The sequence below is a fragment of the Perissodus microlepis genome, chromosome 22, assembly GCF_051167445.1.
Source record: "Perissodus microlepis isolate ML-2025 ecotype Zambia chromosome 22, ASM5116744v1, whole genome shotgun sequence".
NCBI classification, from domain to species: Eukaryota; Metazoa; Chordata; class Actinopteri; order Cichliformes; family Cichlidae; genus Perissodus; species Perissodus microlepis.
In genome coordinates, this window is record NC_140481.1 from 15,419,577 (window position 1) to 15,438,548 (window position 18,972).

The 18,972-nt window shown below is 41.6% G+C and overlaps 1 protein-coding gene across 2 annotated transcripts in view; it reads right to left on the reverse strand.

Annotated features, from left to right (window-relative positions):
- The window catches only part of ctnnal1 (catenin (cadherin-associated protein), alpha-like 1), a 53,925-nt gene that overhangs the window by 1,558 nt on the left and 33,395 nt on the right, over window positions 1-18,972 (reverse strand). Inside the window, exons 3-18 of one of the 2 annotated variants that reach the window (XM_084919211.1) lie at window positions 16,189-16,376; window positions 14,330-14,449; window positions 12,815-12,904; window positions 12,386-12,556; window positions 11,606-11,806; window positions 8,767-8,853; window positions 8,333-8,491; window positions 7,424-7,516; window positions 6,319-6,469; window positions 5,690-5,727; window positions 5,549-5,599; window positions 5,027-5,181; window positions 3,170-3,218; window positions 2,560-2,616; window positions 1,144-1,263; window positions 357-440 (exon numbers count right to left, since the gene is read on the reverse strand). In XM_084919211.1, coding sequence (XP_084775337.1) covers window positions 357-440; window positions 1,144-1,263; window positions 2,560-2,616; window positions 3,170-3,218; window positions 5,027-5,181; window positions 5,549-5,599; window positions 5,690-5,727; window positions 6,319-6,469; window positions 7,424-7,516; window positions 8,333-8,491; window positions 8,767-8,853; window positions 11,606-11,806; window positions 12,386-12,556; window positions 12,815-12,904; window positions 14,330-14,449; window positions 16,189-16,376 — 1,814 coding nt within the window. The remainder of the gene's footprint in view (window positions 1-356; window positions 441-1,143; window positions 1,264-2,559; window positions 2,617-3,169; window positions 3,219-5,026; window positions 5,182-5,548; window positions 5,600-5,689; window positions 5,728-6,318; window positions 6,470-7,423; window positions 7,517-8,332; window positions 8,492-8,766; window positions 8,854-11,605; window positions 11,807-12,385; window positions 12,557-12,814; window positions 12,905-14,329; window positions 14,450-16,188; window positions 16,377-18,972) is intronic. The other variant, XM_084919212.1, reaches the window with a different exon arrangement.

Consider the following 18,972-nt stretch of genomic DNA (forward strand, 5'->3'; position numbering starts at 1 on the left):
CTGAAAGCAAATGACACAGAGGAGAGTAAAAGTGAAAAAACAAACAAACACCAAAATATAATGGCTCATTTCTAACCGTTTATACACACAAAGCTGGCATAATCAATATTTTTATATGAAATATTGATTGCTTGTACTGGAGTCAGTTCTTTTTATGTTGCTGTGTTTATGTTATTAAAAAAAACAAAAACTACATCACCAAGCTTCTTTTTTTTCCAGATATTAGTTATGGAAATCTATACCATCTCTGGATGCAACTTAATGGATGCAACAATAAGATCTCCAAGCTTTTTCTATACTTTCGTATATATGTTCAAACTGCCTGTCAATAAAGTGTCCAGGTCAGTGGATGTCACCTTTCTATTGAGCTTGTTACAGCATGGCAGGAGGGAGAGGACCACACTCAGGATGCTCCTGGTTGCCTGAATGGATGAGTCCACCTGAAAGCAAAGACGTAAAATAATACGTCACTAAGAATGCACGCATAGAGATTCACTGCAGCAGCAGCACTAAACTACACTGACCCTGTAATTTAACGTTTCCTCATCCATGTCCTACCAACCCCCGTAAGACAGGCTCTCTCTACCGTTCGAGATAAATGATACGGTCGATGTGAAGGTAAAGAGATATAGAGGCGGGAGCCAATACATATAAAAGAGGCACTAATTAATCAGCCTTGAGCATGCTATTCTTCATCGTGTCCTTTTGATTCCAAACCAGCGCCTTTATTACAAGGTGAGCAAAGGCAGCTCATCCCCGTCCAAGGTGCTCATTAATTCCTCATAGACATTCATTACTCCAGCATCCTGCGTTAGATGTTCGTATTACTCAAAGATAACTGAAAGATTATTCTGAAGCCAGTAATGAACACAATTAGTCATGCCCTATTGTGTGTTCAGCGCTTTAATGATACCCATTGGTTGTTGGGGTGATAGTTGTGATAGTGTCAGAGCTTCTACGGTCCTTCAATGGAAACACTCTTTATCTGCTTTGTTCGATCTCTGTGATATTACTTATTTAACGTCCACCAAACCGAACAGACTTCAGGCAAAAATAAGTAACTGGCTTTCTTTTTTTCCTAATAAAGAGTGCAGACACTAACAAGAAGAGAGATAAAAACACAGACAGGTGTAGTATGGTTACCTTCTGGAAGGTGGCAGCCTTGCCCTGTACAGGAGTCTTAGCCCCCATCTGCAGCTGTTGGCACAAAGCCAGCAGCTTCTCCATTTCTGTCATCACCACAGTCTTTTCCTCATCAACCAACTGGAACAGAGAGAGGTACACACAGAGGGAGGATGGGATGTCTTTCAGAACAGAAGACACGTTTTATAACGGCACTTCGCTGGGAGAGTTAATATGTGCAGACGTTGATAGATTTACTGAACGAGATTCACAGGGCTCGTGGTCAAATACAAATCAAGCATCGGGAAAAGGAGAAGTGGATTAAAGAAAAATAAGTTTTTTTAAAAAAGGGCTGCTTGATGTAATCCATCAGCAATAGCCATGATCTGCTGCTTAGGTCTGTTATCCATCCGAGTTAATCCCCAGATCGTAGTCTACACAGATACATGCCATCAATGACCCAAGACCTCAATCCCTTGTCATTCATGCCCAGCAACAACATATAACACCTCTTAAACCTTAGCAAGAAAAAAAAAAAGCTTAATCTCATCTGCATAATTAGAACTACACAGATGTGCTTTGTGTGTTTGATGCCAAAGAACTACAGGAGTGGAGGGTGAGACAGAGGGACTCCATTAGCACCAGTTTGTTTGATGTAATTAATCAGAAAGCATGAAGGAAGCTGAAGAGCCGGGCCTCCTGATTATGAATTGCTCCTGGGCGGTCGCAGTCAACCCACCTCCCCCTCCGCTCTCGCCCCCCTCTGCCCATTCACATGTGCGCAAACACACGCAGCCTCGGACACACGGCGGTGACAAATGGCAGTCGTTAAAGGCTGTCAAAAGGAGCCATTTAATTAAACTTGGAGGACCTGAGGAAGAAGTTTGTTGAGAGCTAAAAGGAAGGAAAGCACCAAGGCTACTTTTGTTGAAACTGGAGTCTGAGAGGAGGACAAGAGGATGGTGAAAGTGTGTGACAGCCTTAATTTCCTGCTCCCGCTGTGTGATTTATAAGGCAGACCTGGCACCGTGGCATGCCACAACGTGTGATACGGGTGTGTATTAGTATCGGAGGGTGTGTGTGTGTGTGCATGTGCACACAGAGTGGGTTAGCATCTCCCCATTTTCAGGAGAAAATAAACAATTCTTTCATTATTGCTTTGCTATAACGATCTCCTTAGCTCCGTCTTACTACGCTGCAGCCAATCACATGCTACAAGACAAGCAAGAAAATACTGTGCATAAAGTGAACTTCTCTCCTGGTTCATACTCAACTGTATTCATTTTATTTCTACTTAGAAAAAAAAACCCTTTTGTTCTTTATATTAGATTTCTTTATAAATGCCTACTGTAGAAAAAAAAACATTATTTGGAATTGCATTATATGAATCGTTGTGCTTTGGTGTGTTCAAGATAGATTAATTGCATGGGAATATACCTGAGAGGAAAAAGTGTGGAGAGATGAGCACAGCTGGAGCCCCTCTTCAGAAAGAACCTTAAGAGTAGGTCAGAAAAAGAGACAAAAATCAAACAACTTGCACACACACACACAGAAGAAAAACTAAAGCTCTCTTAACTAAAAAGAAGCCTAGTCAGTAAATACTATGACTGATTTTTCTTGGCTCTTCTTATCAGTATGCCTTCCCGTCTCTTTCCCCTCTCGCTCCTCTTCCTCGCTTATCTCCCCTGCTCAACACAAATTGAATAAATCCTGTCTGACATTTCGGTCCCTGATTCTACAAATGACTGTACATTACTGGCAAAGATCCCAGTTCAATAGGAAACACTCGTACGCACAAACCTTGTTACACCATGTGCCAGAGATGGCCGGGAATCTGCCACGCTATATTCCCACTGCACTCATAAATCCCCGTAATGCCCGGTGAAATCTGCATTTCAGGGTCGTGAATGAAGGGATCCTTGCATTTGCTAACCTATCGATCTGCGAGCTTCAGCGTGTATCAGGTGGAACGGGACGATAGATGCGTTCATTTACGACTTCAATAAAATAGAAGGAAAACAAACAGAGCAAGCTTAATGAAAAATACCTCAGCTTGATGAAAAAGATCTAGCGTTGTTTTCAACAGTCCCTCCCCTCTGTGAATCAATCATGCAGGAAATAATAAAGAGAAGCTCGGATTAGAAATATGCACAAGGGCAAACATCTTCCAAAGCAATCAACTCTGTTTAGAAAATATCTGTGAAAATACAGCACCGTGCAGAAGTCTTGAGACAAGCCACATTTCTTTATAATTTGCTTCAAATGACTGAAATGTTCTTGTAAGTTTTTAAAGCTGGTCTTGAGCAATAGTTCTCCGGGCTTTCTGAAGGTCTCTAAAAGTTGGTTTTTTTGGATATTGGCTGCTTTTTCACTCATTTCCAGTCCAGTCCTTGTACCGGATCATTTTCAGTGCAATGTTTTTGTTGTTTAATGGATGTTACACTTTATGAATCATTTAAGCATAAAAAGTCACCTAAATCAAGCGATGAACAAGTGTTGCATCTGCACATAACTGACAACTTAGCAAATTGTGTTTTTAGACACTTTGTTACTGTTGGAAAATTAAAAAAAAAAAAAAAAGTTCCCATTTCTAAGTCGAATCCAGAAAAAAAACGTCAAAGATAACACAGTCTGACAGGCATGAAATAGCATTTTTGCACCAAGAGAAGAAATAGCACGGCTAAAAAAAAATACTATCTACAGCAGATGAAAAGTAGCTGAAAGTCGTGTCTTTAAGAAATGGGAACAAAATACAACCCAAGACCTGAGATGCATCTGGACCTTGTTCTTGGTGGAAGTGTGTCTGTCAAGGCAATCCTTCAAGAAGGGAAACTGGGATAAAAGACTGAGGTGTGCTAAATTACACAAGACCTCAATTGAAAAATGAGTGACAACAGGTCTTATAGTGTGGTAAATGGCAAATGGATTGGTTCTTATATAGTGCTTTTCTACTTTACTAGAGCACTCAAAGTACTTTATATAACATTCACCCATTCACCTCCATTCATATGGCACTTTTTTCTATGCCTAAGTACTTTCTAACTTTCACACTGCAATGAATGCATTTGGAGAACAACCTGGGATTCAGCATCGTGCTCAAACTCCTAAGCTACAGCCACCCCAAGAGAGTGATGAATCACAATTTCAATCTATTGGCTCAAATCACTGTCGATATGTACAGAGGAAGTCAGAAGAGAGCTACAACACTGAATGTCTACATTCATCTGTAAAAACACTGGTGTTGTTGGGTTTGGGGATCTTCTTAAAACACTATGATCAATGATTAATGGTCTTTGATCAGTCACTTGGATAAATGACGAAACATTTCTCCCACTGAAAACGCTACGTCCAGATGAACAGAATCAACCTTTTGGGAGTTATGAACACAGTTCACGTTTTTGCAGTACCATTTGGGAAGTGTCTGAGTGGCTTCAGTTTCATTTTTCAGCACGATAATGATCACAGACACACTGCAATTTTACACAGTAAAATACCTGGATAGAAAAACACACAATATAACACTATCAGTCACGGATTGACCTCCCCAGAGTCTGGAGCTCAACATTACTGAAGCAGTGTGGGATCATGTTGACAGACAACAGAACAAAAGGAAGCCAACATCCAGAGAAGAGCTTTGAATGTCCTTTAAGAAGCCTGGAAAACTATTCCTGAAGACTACTTAAGGAAATGACAAGAAAGCTTACCTAAAAGAGTTCAGGTTGTCTTGAAGAATAAATGTGGTGGTATTTTCCTAGCAAAATATAAAGAGCGGTGGCTCAAGACTTTTGCTCTGTATGTCTCTTAAGAGATTAACGGGGATGATTAAGGGGATTGACAACACTGAGCTTTAAAATAATATCAAAAAAATGAGTGTGTGTGTGTCAGTGTGATACTAGAAGGCTACCTGGTGAACAGGTACATGTTGTAGGCCATACTGGCGAGGCTCTGGCTCTGCCGGACAATTTCATGCTCCTGGTCCTCCCACTTTTCCACCTCTGTGTCTACATCTGACGACAGAAGACGAAGTTCCAGACCCAGCTTGGCCATACTTGTCTGCTCCTGGGCATGCAGAAGCGCAAAAGGAAAAAATAAATAAATAAAAAATTTAAAAAACCCACACAATTCTTTATGATGAAGTGTAATTGATGTCTTTTTAAAAGTGTATATTAGCCAGCAGGGTACTTTTCACTTGTTTACACACTCGGAAAGCCTGCAATCAGCATAATCCTGCTTTCTGTGGCGGTACAGCGTGTGAAAAAGTGCTGCCCAACAAAATTGCAGCACATTACCATACAAACCCGATCAATTCTTCAAGAGAGTGACACAATGTTTCCTAGAGATGAATATACTGCTGCCAAAAGACGGTACAAGATGAGACGTGATGTATTGTGCTGAAAGCCCGAGGATTTGGTGGTGTGTGCGCTACCTCTGCATCCAACTTGACAGCCTTGGCAGTCTTCATGTTCGCCAAGTGCTTCTGTGGAGAAAAAGAGAGTGGTATTAATCAGAGGATTGCAAACGTTTGTATCATTGAGACATTTATGAGGACGAATGGTGTGACACTCACCCCAGGTCTAGGAAGTGACAAATAAGGCCTTTTGTCTCCTAGGAAGAAAGAGTTATTGTTGTTATAAGGACAAAAAAAAAAGAAGACTTGCAGCGTGTAAAAGTACTTGGATCTAACTTTCAAACAAATACGTGCACACAGACGAATACACTCGAGTATCTACTTTCTGTCTCTGCGTGTGTGACCGAGTGTGCAAACAGCAGAGCTCGTCAGAGCGGTTGTCCATGACTCGGACGCTTCTGGTTGTTGGCACAATAATGAATAGAGAGAGTGTAAAGAGGTGGAATGAATACAGGGATGTTCAATGGCATTGATGTTACTCCTTTGATAGAAAGCTTCCCACGGTCTGTGATGACTAATTTTGAAAAGATACATTCATACTGCCTGCCTTAAGTTTTATTAATACTGCTGAAAATTTCAAGAAGAAAATGATTCATCAAGGTTTCTCATAGAATTGGATCTTCTTTTATTTCCTTTCTTTTTTTTGTCCCCCCCCAAAGTTAAGACACCACAGATGGCACACTGACCTCTACTCCCTTGCCCTTTATAACTCACCCATACTTGTACTCTCCTTTTACCACAACTCACCTGAATGGACACAGACAACCAATGAAGTCATTTCAACTGACCTCGCCTGCCTTCAAAGACGTCGTTGATCTCTCTCAGCAGCAGAGCCATGTCACAGAGCTGCGACTCCCAGGCCTCGCAGAACACTTCCAGGTTCTCCTTTGCAATTTTACTAGATGGGTGGAGAGCCAGCGTCTGAGCTGCTGAGATGATCTGAGCAGAAGAGTGAACAATTCTGATACATTCTACATTCATACATATGCTGCTGTTGATCTAAAATGTAAACCAAGTGCCTGTGAATGAAGCTCATAAATTGAGCTTGTATAACTGTTAAGTATTTAAGGACTTATCATCATAAAATGGGTTCAGGCAGCTAAGTACAGTTCAGCATGACTCACGCTGAAGCGGTTTCACACATATGTAGCAATTTATATCTACACTTCTGGTCCTGACATCAAACTGACGTACGATGTTCGAAAAATTTGACAAATATGAAACATGACCACCAGCGCACTCATTCACCACCTCCCTTCCCCCAATGTCCATCCTCTACAGTGTAGTATTTAATAGCCAATTACCCTCTGGGCCACCCCTGCATTACTCTGGGTGCAGAGAGAGAGAGAGAGAGAGATATCACCACTACCACCCTCATGCCGCACGGTTATTGATTGGCTGACCTTTGAACTTAGGAGCGGAGTCATTACTGCGGAGTCATGTGGGGCCTGACATTAGCGCTGCAAGGCGGGAACATTCTACATTGCCGGATAATTATGGACATGGATGGTTTCTAAGAGCAAACATAATTAGATCTGGGATGAGGGACTAAGTGGACAGCATGTTCTCAGCCAAGGACTGAAGATGTGGGAGAAAGACGGAGGAGATGGGAAGTTAAGCGTCTACTTTTCCTCTGTATTAAGAAGACTATTACCCATGTTTGATTTTTACACCTGAACCTCAGAATGACCAGTTTGACTTAATAGACACACAATAAAAGTGCTGAATGGAACGACCCGTATCTGGAGTTTAATTAAGTCAACTTTTATTACTTACCAGACTCTTTACTCCCATCTACTGCTATTTACACATTCGGTCAAGGGCGTATATTAATAGTGCTGAATTTAATAAAGTAATTATTTATACGGATAATGTTTAGACAGATTGTGTTACCTGTGGACCAATGACATGGAAGGTCTCCTCAGCGTGTATGCAGGTGATCTCTAATGGCTCTGTGCCCGACACATGGCACAACAGCCGACACGTCTGGAGTGAAACAGAGATGGAAAATAAAGCTTCTGACATAAAGCATACATGAGGCAATCCCTAAAAAGAGCAGTATGTATACCCCCAGCACAAAAAGTCCACAGCTCTAAATTAAGAATGTGCAATTCTTTTTTAAAATACTTGACATGTTTGTGTGAAGATTGTGACGATCCAGTTTTGCCCTCTCCCACAATGGTAAACAATCCTTCCAAAAAATTCCTGGCTGCAAATCTGAATCAGCTCCACTTCTATTTGGACCAATCTCTTAAAATGAGGCCAACCTGGTGAAATTTTCATGCAAATCTGTCCTTAATGTTTTTTGAGTAATTGGTAACAAACAAACCCAACAGATCACATGACCTTGTTGGCAGAGGAACATGCTAACGGCATGACACTCGGCGGCAAAAACGCAATCATTTGACCAAATGATTAAAAATATAGACAAATGTCTTGCGTAAACTAGCCTTTGTGCTCAAGCATTGTGGAACCTCACCTATAACAAACAAAACCCCTTCCAATTTCACCAATCATCCACTCAAAGTCATCTTCTGAGCACCTCAATGATCAGTATTGTTTTTGATTTTTAACATTTTAAAACATTTTTTTTTCTTTTAAGCACCTGGTTTTTTTTAATGTGCTATTTTATTTTTTTATTTTATGAGTATGTTTTCCTAAAAAGGCGCAGTGATTACTGTGACATCAGAAGGTAATGAACCAGATAAATGCAAATATTACTACTGATTTCCATCCACAGATTCAAGTAGCCATCACCCTCCTACTAGTTCCTCTGCTCCCTGTGCCCCTGATCCCACCTACCTCCACCAGCTGCTCCTTCTGCTCAGTGAGCGTGCGCGAATACTCTGCCACTTCCTCCAGGTTTCCCTCGGCGCCTGCTGCTTTGAGAGCCCGCAGAGGCAGCTGCTCCCCATGAACTTTCAGCAAATCTGAGGCTCGGCCCACCGCAACCTTGTGGAGCTGACGGAGTCAACAAAGGTTAAATAAAAGAGCTTTTAAAAAAAGGCACAAATGAGAATGATCATTTGAAGAGAAACGGGGACAAAAAAACCAAACAAAAAAAGGTAAGAAGAGCAGAGATGACACAGGCAGCAGCAGGTGGGCTGAGGTGCTGGGAAAATAAAAGCGTGGAAAGCAGCTACAGAGGCACCACCAGCAAGTCAGAGGCATTTCAGTCATGTCCGATTCTGTAACCGGGAACATCTTTTCACAGTCAGCGACAGACTGCTGCTCACCTCACGTCTGAGGTCGCTGACACTCTGGGACGTCTTCAGGATGGCCACCTCCATGTCCTTCGTGGCCTCTTTGGCGTGGACAGACTGCTGCTCCGATGACAGAAGAAGAGGAGAATAAAACATGAGACACCGTGTGCTTTTACATGCTCCATCCATTAGATACACATGCAGCAGAAGACTAACACAAACACAAATTTACATGAGTAGAGTATGAGATATGACTGGAAAAAGACAGGAAGTGAGTGCATTAGCAGCACAGGTTTTGATATTTTAATTACATTTGTGGCCCATTATATCCTGGATATGAGGAGAGAAGAAGGCATTAGAGCGCATGATTCAGTGCAATATGAATAAAAAGATTCAAAGCAATTACATAATGGAAGTAATTCACTGCAATTTCTCCAAATTTTAGACAGAAATGCTGCTAAATGTGCTACAACAACACTGAAAAGCACAAATTAAAGATCCTAGAGTATTTGCACATCTTTCTCAGCAGTTTGAAAACATTGCAGTGTTCCAGTCCCCACACGACCTTCAGCTGCAAAGGCTTGATGAGGCAGTACTGTACAGTTTTGCAGCAGTAGCATCTCTGTGTACTCCGAGTACACTGGAAAAAAAAAGTTTACAACTAGAAACTGCAACATAATGACTTGCGTTTCGCAAGTCCATCAATTCTGAAGGCCAAGGAGACACCGCTGAATGAGGAGGAACACAACATTTTCTTTCACAGCTCAATGAGCCTCGGTAAAAACAGTGATTCGGGTGGGTTATTATGCTATGTTGTTCCAGGAGAGATGTGTGAAAAGAAACTGAGGAGGCAAGGTGAATGAGTAAGTGAGTTTGTAGGAGGAGGGGGGCCTAATGTTAATGTGTGTGGGTCTGGCTGTATGAGTTTCTGTCTGCAGAGCTGTGTTTAAACAGCCACACTGCATGCTGCGCAGAGATAAACACAAGATTGTTCCCACTTGAGAATTACATTTACAAAAGCCTGACTATTATGTTCTTTAACAATTTCTTAATATTTTAATTTTTCAAATCTATTACATTTTGACTTCAGAATTTATCTGAGGTCACTGTGGTGGTTTAAATGTGCTTGTTTTGTCTGACTAATAGACTAAAAACAAATTCAGTGAATGTTCATACAGTACTGTAGAAAAGTGTTGCGTCACCCCTCATTCCTTTATATTTTACTTCCAAGGAGCCAGACTGCTTTTGTAAAATGGCATTAAGCAATAGTTCTTCAAGCTTTCTGAAGTTTTTCTTTTGACATGGGCTGTTTAAAACTCATTTTCCATCCAGTCCTTGTGCATGACCATTTTTTTGTTTGTTAAGTCAACAGGCCTATCAATCATTCAAACATAAAAAGGGATGAAACTACGCTTAGCAGACAACTTAGCAAAGAATCAAAGTTAAAATGCATCATCAGACACTGTTAGTAAAAGCCAGTCACCAAAACACATCATTTGTTCCCCAAAAAAATATTTCTGGACCAACCTAAAGAGCTATTAACGGAAAACTCTGCATCTCTCATAATTGTGTGCAGTGTCTCTTTAAAAAAAAAAATGAGGAAATTGTGTGGAGGATTGGAGAAGTGTCGGGGTTTAAAAATAAAAAATAAATGACAACAGTGTCTGCAGGTCAAGCAATAGGAAAAAAACCCAACTGACACAGAACCTGTTAGATGCATTTAAGTGGTAAGGTGATCTTTTCATCAACACTGTTGGTCAAAGCCTTATCAGAATTGGTCTGAGGTTTGCCAAATTACACAAGAACTTAACTGAAAATCAGTAGCAACTGGTCTGATGGAGTGATTAATCCAAATTGTTGTGGATACATATGGAGGAAGTTAGGAGAAAGGTGCAACAGTGATCGTCTACAACCATCTGCAAAACATGGTGGAGGCTCCGTCTGTCTACAATCTGATTTGATCCACCATGTAATAGCATCTGGAAAACATCATCAGTGCAGTAAAAACATACTTAGATAGGAAAACACAGAAAGCAGCACGATCAGACATGGATTCACCTCTCCAGAGTCTGTACCGCAACATTTTTTAAGCATCTTGGGATGTGATCATGATGACAGAGAACAGAACTAATGGCAGCCAACATCCAAAGAAGAGCTTTGAATGTTTTTCAAGTAGCCTCGACGTCCATTCCCGAAGACTATTTCAACAAATTACAAGAAAGCTGCCTAAGAGAGTTCAGAACAAAAGTCGTCATGCCAAATATTGATATTCAGGCTTATTAGAATTGTTCTCGCCTTATATTCTGCATTTCCATATATGTTTGCAGATGTTTTTTTTTAAATTACTGCACCCATTTCCTATTTTCCTAGCAAAATATAAAGAAATTAGGGCTGCTCAAGTCTTCTGTGCAGTCCTGTATATGATAAACAGCAGTCTTAAAGGGATCAGAATAAATGCATATTGTATTTTCTTTGCAATAACTCAACATCAGCATCTATAGCTCCTACTCTTTGCATCTTTTTAACCTACCAATACTTGAAGCCTCTTACAGAATACTTGAAATGTGCAATTCCCTTGGATTCTTATTCTATTTATCCCTTTGTATACTCTGTATTTATATATGTCTCTGTATTTATATATGTGTATATATGGTATATTTCTGCTCACATTCTGTAACTTCTGTCGGTGCTGTGCTATTGGAAACCGAATTTCCCGGAGGAACCCACCCGAGGGATTAATAAAGTTTTATCTAATCTAATCTAATCTGATAAGAACTTGTGGATAGTCTTTATACAGAAATGTATGTTTTTTATGAATATTCCTGTGTCTCTGTGTACAGCTGTGAAAGCCTGCCTGCATGTGCCAACATACCGCCTCAACCCAGGCGTGTACCAGCTGCTGGGTGTCCTGGCGCGCCAGCTGGCACAGTCCAAGGATGGCCTGACGCTGCTCATGACTGGTGTAGGCCGAATCAGTGAAGTCCTCTGTCCGCTCGACCAGAGCCTCCAGCTGGCTGGACATGCTCTGCGGTGACAAGGAGTATAGGTTCTCCCGCAGGCACTCCACGCCGGACTGCAGAAGGCAGGGTGGGGGGAAAGTTGGGAGTTGCGGGTTGTGAATTGAAGGCGCATTTGGAGAGTAGATGAAAAGAGATTTTGGCGATTAAAAGCAGCCGGGATGATCATTAAACGCAATAAGCATCTCAGGCCTTTTCATTAAAATACTTTCCTCTTTCTTTTATCTCAGTGGAAAAGACCCCTCCTTAAAAATGTTTTTACAAGTGTTCATTTGTTTCATCTGCCAGCGCACACGGAGGAGAGAGAAGATTAGTAAGCATGAGGTAGGTTTACTGGTGATTCACTCAACCGTATGAGCCAAATTACTAAATTAGTAGGTCTGCTCCTCTGTGTTGATTGTTTGAGTCACATCTGAAGCTACAGCAAACACCGTGAATGCAACAAATGCCAATTGTGCGACCACAAATCAACACTCCAAAAATCTGACGATGAATAGGCCGCTGCTGTGACGCTTAAATAGCGCTTTGCATTAACAATAGAGGATCACTAGTTAACTTCACGGGCTAACACACGTCAGCGTCATTAATCTGAAGCCTTCACCATGACTCGTGCGAAGTGGAATCTCTAAACCTACCTTAAATTCCTTGATGCCATTGTAGATGCTGGCAGGAAGGATCCTGTTCTCCCCACAGCTCCGTGCTTCAGTGACAATCTCGATGACCTGCTCCAGGGCACAGCGCATTCGGTGGAACACGGCGTCTTTGTTGATCCGCGCCGACTCACAGTCTGGGTGCCTCAGGCAAGTCTTTGGTAGGGATAAGATGTGAAATGTCAAACCTACACCCTGTCGTGCTCTTCTGAACTTCTGTCATTTTTCATGTTTTTCAACCACAGATAGTATTTTTCTTTTATGATGATGTGACTTTGGTTAGTGTTAATAATAAAGCCAAAGTGGGCCAAAAATCTTGAGTCTTGAGAAACCCGAGAAGGCTTTAAATCTTTAAGGCGAACAGAATTTATAAACCTTGCCTCGAGGCCCAGTGTTGGTGGGCCAGCAGTTTACCTTGGAGGCTGTGAGGAGCATCATGGTGCACTTCTCCAGCACTGCTCTAGCTGCTGCCATCCGGGCTTTCTTCTTCTCATCCTTCAAGTCCTGCAGCGCAAACGCACACACACACCAGATGGCTTTGGGTGGCTTTACTTAAGTTACGGTGTCTTAGAACTCTCAGGGTGAGCAAGGGACATGAAGCATCAAAGCTATTCAACAAATCTTTCATGCTGTGTGAAGGGACGCCCAAACGAAACACAGATCCATTTCCAAGTTACACGCATGAAACTTAATAGGTGAGCTGTCATCTATCAAAAAGAGATGCTACCGGAATAGAAAAGAACATACACTGTGGATGACCTGCCGCATCTTCTTTGTGTACTCCGCTCAGAAATAGGCAGCTTGAATTATGTAGATACTGGATTTGGAAAAGGCAGCTGAATCAACTCCTTTCTGGGCACTTCGCCATAGATTACAAAGACGGTGTGATTATCTGTCATTATTTTTGCCTCTGTGCTCGCCTGGCCTCAATAGATGAAGATGGTAGATTTTCTAAAGCAATGTGTGCGCGTGTGAGTGTTTGAGCTGGAGTTGACACACACACACACACACACACACACACACACACACACACACACACACACACACACACACACACACACACACACAAAACAGGGTGGCAAATGAGGAGAGAGCATTAGCAGCAACGAGGAGCGTTGGAGAGAGACGTGACGTGTGTGTCAAAACACGAGACCTGATGAAATTCAGAAAGAGGGATGGTCGATCCTCCCCTCCCTGTAGAGATATCGTAGCCGTTGCACTTTGCATCAACTTCTGCAGGCAAAGCGCTTTAGCTGCAGAGGCTGGATGTATGGATCAAAAATAGGATTAGCACTCTCTGACAGTACAAAGTTAGCTGCCTGAAGTTGGACTGTTTTTGAAGCTTTGAGCAAAAGTTTTGTCTTGCAAATTTGGATAGCTGATAAACTGCAAAGAGAAAGGACTGCTGAAAGCACAGCACGGACTCGTGTTGCAAACTGTATTTGAGAGATGTGAGTCATAACTGACCTGTGCATTTCTTTTATGGATTGAGACATTAGTTGGGAGAATAAATAGACACAGAAAGAGATGAAGAAACTTGACGGAAACAAAAGAGGAAGCCTTGTTACTCTGTAATTGTTTGATTTGCTGGGGAGTGTAAATATTTGACACGTGTGTTATTGATTTGTTCTGAGTTTGCCGGCACATTCACAGTGTAGGTACATGAGGTTTTAAAGTGCAATTTCATCGCCTGCTTTCACATTCAGAAAATCATGTTTACGAAATCAATGTTTGCTAAATTAGGCCGATATGAATAAACAAACATGTTTTTCAGTGTTGCAGAATTGAAAAGACTTCATGCTCATAAAGTGATACAAATTTGCAAGCGTTTTCATTTAATGAGGGATTTTATTTTTTTTAAGTAAACTGAGGATTTTTATCCTCTTCAAGCAAAAATAACCAGATTGTGTTTCTTAAGATGCCACTCACATTCTGTCTGTCTCCCGTCAGGTGAGCAAACTCCACCATCTCGTTGCCAAACTGGCTGAAAATCTGAACAAATTCCTGGAAGGTGCTGACTCTTTCCAGATGATCGAGCGTTACCAGAACCTGAAAGCAGGAAGAACATCAGAGTAGCACTGGAAATGGCCACATAGTTTGGTATCATAGGCAATATAAAACCTGGTCGTTGCTTTTGGGTTAGAAAGATGAAGCCACTGTGGAAGTGCTTTAAACCTGGATTCTACCTGAAGGCCACCGAATGGTGACCGGTTTTACAAACACATGTCCCACTCTGAACGCGTGACAATCATGGGTGACAGTTTAGGATCAAGTAAGGATCAAGGTTGCTGAGGCAGTCGTGTGGAAAACGATTGCCAAAGTCGGAGTCATGCAGGTTGGCTAGGACCTGCCTGTAAGGAAAAAAGAAGAAGTCCCCAGCCAGTTAGCAAATAACTTTGGTTGCTAGCATATTGATGTGGAAGAAATGGACTTCTCTACAAACACTGTCCAGCTACCCTCTGAGCTGCAGTGAAACTTCATGGTTCATGGTTTTATTTTTGAGGATGAAACTTCTCCATTTCCGATGCGTGTCCCACTTGCAGACAAACACGAAAAACTACAGGAAACCACGGCAATCTGGTAGCAACCAAAGCAGTCATTAGGATGTCTTTGGTGTAGCACTTTCTTTTCAACCAATTTCATCTAGCAATAGCCACAAACCTTCAGGATCCACTGCCAGCAATGCCAATAATTACCAGTTGGAGAATAAAAATGTTTCCCATAACAACTGGTGGTATCATACGCAATGGCCAACAATTGAGCAATAAGTGCAAGACATCATACAAGAAACCTGAATTGAAGTTTGAGGGAAAAAATGCCTTGACATGACCTCTGTTAGCAAGTTCCTCATGACTTTGTGGACCCAGTCACTCATTTTGGGTCATATTGAACAAAAGATTAAGTCTATTTTCAAATCTTAGTCAGTGGATACCGGAAGATTATCCATGGTAAGCTCATTGGCTATTGACAAGTGATAACCAGTTAGCCAATGAGCAAGCTATTTCACACTCCTTGCCGCAGTCGGGTTTTTGAAACCAAATTGGCAACATTTAAAATGATCTCTGTGCTTCAGAAAACGGTAAAAAAAAAATTCATGGCAGCGACATTCATCTTTTATACTGTCTATGTTGATGAGAATATTAGTAGGGAAACTAAAAACATGATTTGCCATACTAGAGTAAATATACACTTTTTTTATTTATTTATTTTTATTTCTGTCAACCCCATCCTGCCATTTGTTGCGTTGACAGTTCAATGTGATAGAAGTGTATTAGCAGTATCTTTTTTAAATTGATTTGCATTACATTTATGCTAGCCAATGAAGCTATGCTAGCATACCGAGCATAAGCAGCTTTTATCCATGCCATGTAAAGAGGAGGAAGAGGTATAATTGCGTTTGCCAATAATGGAGAGCAGGGGGCTGTCGACTGTCTGTCGAAACGAGGCTAACCAGTCATGATTAGGGCCCGTTTCCATTCTTGACTCAGTCTACAGAGCTACATCTGTATCACATTGTCTGGCTAAGAGCATAGCCAGGTACGACAGAGGGAGACAGTCTCTGGTTCTGCGTTTTTATGTGGTTGCTAAATGTGCTGTTTCCCTTCAATTACCTCCAGAGAGCCAGTGCTTATCTGTTAGGACATAAAGGACTCAGGATGGAGTTTGCTAGTGTGTGCGCGTGCATGTGTGTGTATTTCTGTGTGGACCAAAACGTGTAGAAGATAAACAAAGCAAGCGAACCCATTCATGTGGTTATATGGCTATGGCTCACGTCCGTTATGACTCACCTTGTTGCGTGATGTGATTATCTGCTTGATGACGATGCGGTCGGCCAGCACCAGGACTTTGGTGACAGAAGAGAGGAGCAATCGAGCAGCCTTCACCATCGCTGTCCTATCACTGAACACTGTGACACGTCCATCCAACTGGGACGGCAAGGCCGCGCCAACATCTGTCAGCTGGGCTATGGCATCACCTGTAAGGGACAGTGTGGGTCATCAAGCCACAATGGTAGAACTTTAAACCATCTGAGATGATACACTGTTTGACATTACTTCACCTGCAGATAAAGATGAATGCTATATTAACGGTTATGGTGTTCTTTTTTATTCTCATCCAAAAAAAGCCTAATTGTATGTTAAAATAAAAGTCATTTTACTAAACTTAATCTCTGAGATCAAACACAGCTTCACACATAAAAATTAAATATAGTTTGTTTTTTTGACATCAGTTCCTTATATGCTTGTGTATATTTTAATTATACCAACAGAGGTTTTTTTTTGCCATCCACCATCTGTTTTACGGGGGGGGGGGGGGGGGGGGTTCTACACCTCGCCAAATACGTGAGCTGGAAACAAAAAGAAAACAGGTTATTTTGAAATGATCTATTGGCCGAGAAGCAGGGAGAAAAAAAAAAAAGAAAAAAAGTTGTGCTCGGTACAAGTCTGCTTTTTAAATGCTTTTAATGTGTTTATGTTATGTAAGAAGTCCAGTTCTAGTTGGGCTATATCCAGCAGGGAAATTTTTTGGACTTTTTAACTCTGTTTATAAAAACTGAAAAATCAGATTAGGCAGTGAAAGGTCAAGTCACATGGCCCAAAAGCTCACTTTGAAGAGGCCATGGAAACTTGGTTGGCCCTGAACACTTTCTGACTTGGTGTCAGGCAATCCAAAAAGGATCTTATCCTATTTGTGGAGTCAGGCGCAGAACATGCTGCAGGGTTTACATATCCCATCTGGCCTGGAAGTGCTCAGAAGGATTTGCAGGATGTGGCAGGAAGAAACACCTCTAGGGCTATTTTTCTGTTGCCTTCTGTCACTGAGATCTGGACCCAGATAGGAGGAAGAAATTGGACGGATGGACAGTCAATTGATCATGGCCTGTTAGTTATGACACTGTGTCATGTTCCTCCAGTGTGTCACTCTTCACCTCTGGCAGTAAAGTCTTGGACAGACTGGAACTTAGCACATTAGCATGTCTGCTATTACAACCCAGCCCCCAACTTACTGGTATGCTTCCAATGTGACTTGTTTTAAGAGTTTTAAAAAAAGTAGTTAGTTCAGATAATACTAATACATAATGCTCCAAACCCCCCACCCCACCCCCCAACCAAAAAATAATAATTGCTCATGTCACTAATAAATGAAGGAAACAACTGAGAAACTGACTTTATTCCAGCCTATGGTTCAGTAAGTGTTATTATCTTTATAGTCCACATACAACGGACCTGATGTTGTACCCAACTTTATTACAGTTGCACAATGGTGTGTGCAATCTACTTAAAAGATTGCTGGCATCACACACTCTGCTGGCTCCTTTAGATGATCAGACAACTATTTAGACAGATATGGCTAACAACACAAAAAGGACTCATAGCAGTGTTTCTCTCTGGCTGGGCGGTTGGTCTGTGATTATGAGAAAGCTGCGAGCAGCTATACCAGAGGTCAAGCAATCAGCCAGTTCCGAATGGGCACACTTTGGAACAGACTCTGCACTAGAACTACCCCCAAAAGGGAAGAATGTAGAGTTATACAGAGCAGGCTGAAAACCCATTACCAAAATATCCTCTATCAAGAGGAAAATGTACAGAGTTAAGAAATCCCAGCAAGAGTTCAGAGTTCAGAAAGGAAAGGGAAGGGGATAGGTCGCTAGCAAGTGCTGCAGCTTAGCTGTCCATTATGTTTGGCTGGTCCTTTAAAAGAAGCTGCAGTGAGGAACTGATTGCATCCGACAGGCTGCTTTTCAGTGCCAGCTCTGCTAACCAGTTAAAACATTTGAGGCCCACCTCACAAAGAATGCTGCACAACCCCCCCGTGACCACGACCAGGGTAGATAACAGAGGCCTGATCCAACTCTCGCCTCTCCATTAGCAGAATATAAATTGTGCCCGGCACAGATTTTCATAATCTTGAGTTGAAATCAAACTTATCCTACTGAGCTTTTACGTGTCAAATCTAGCTGTTCATGTACAAAGCAGTTTTGCCCAACATAAAAAGTTGTGTGCTGTGTGAATGAATTCTGCTTTTGTTTCCTGAATCATCGACTCATTATTGATAAGTGAAAACCAGACAGTGTAGTCTGTTGTATGCTGGTATATTGCCTGACTCTATGGATGGCAATGGATCAGGCACATTACACTTGGAATCTTATATAATCCCACTTTCAACTACATAACAACTTTCAAAATTAATATGTACCCCACCACCTCAGTTGTACTGTGTGTAGTGCAGGCTAGTGCAAGTGATAACAACTAAGGGTTGTGAGAACATTTGGAATCTGACATCTGACAGGAAGCCAGAGTGTATAGGTGCCAACATTGCTGTAGCCGTGTTTCTGTGTCATTTATATATCATATGCTACTTAGATAAAACATTTTGATAGTTTACTTTACGCAAACTCATTCTCATCCTGATCCCAGCTACCCTTCTTTGACATCTTGGGAAGAAAGGGAAAGGCAGAAATCACGGAAATGTGAGAATGACACTAAGAAACTGAGTGAAACTGACAGAGACAGAGATCCAGCACAGATTGCCTTCACTGACCTGCCTCATTGGATCCCTGCGACGCGCCG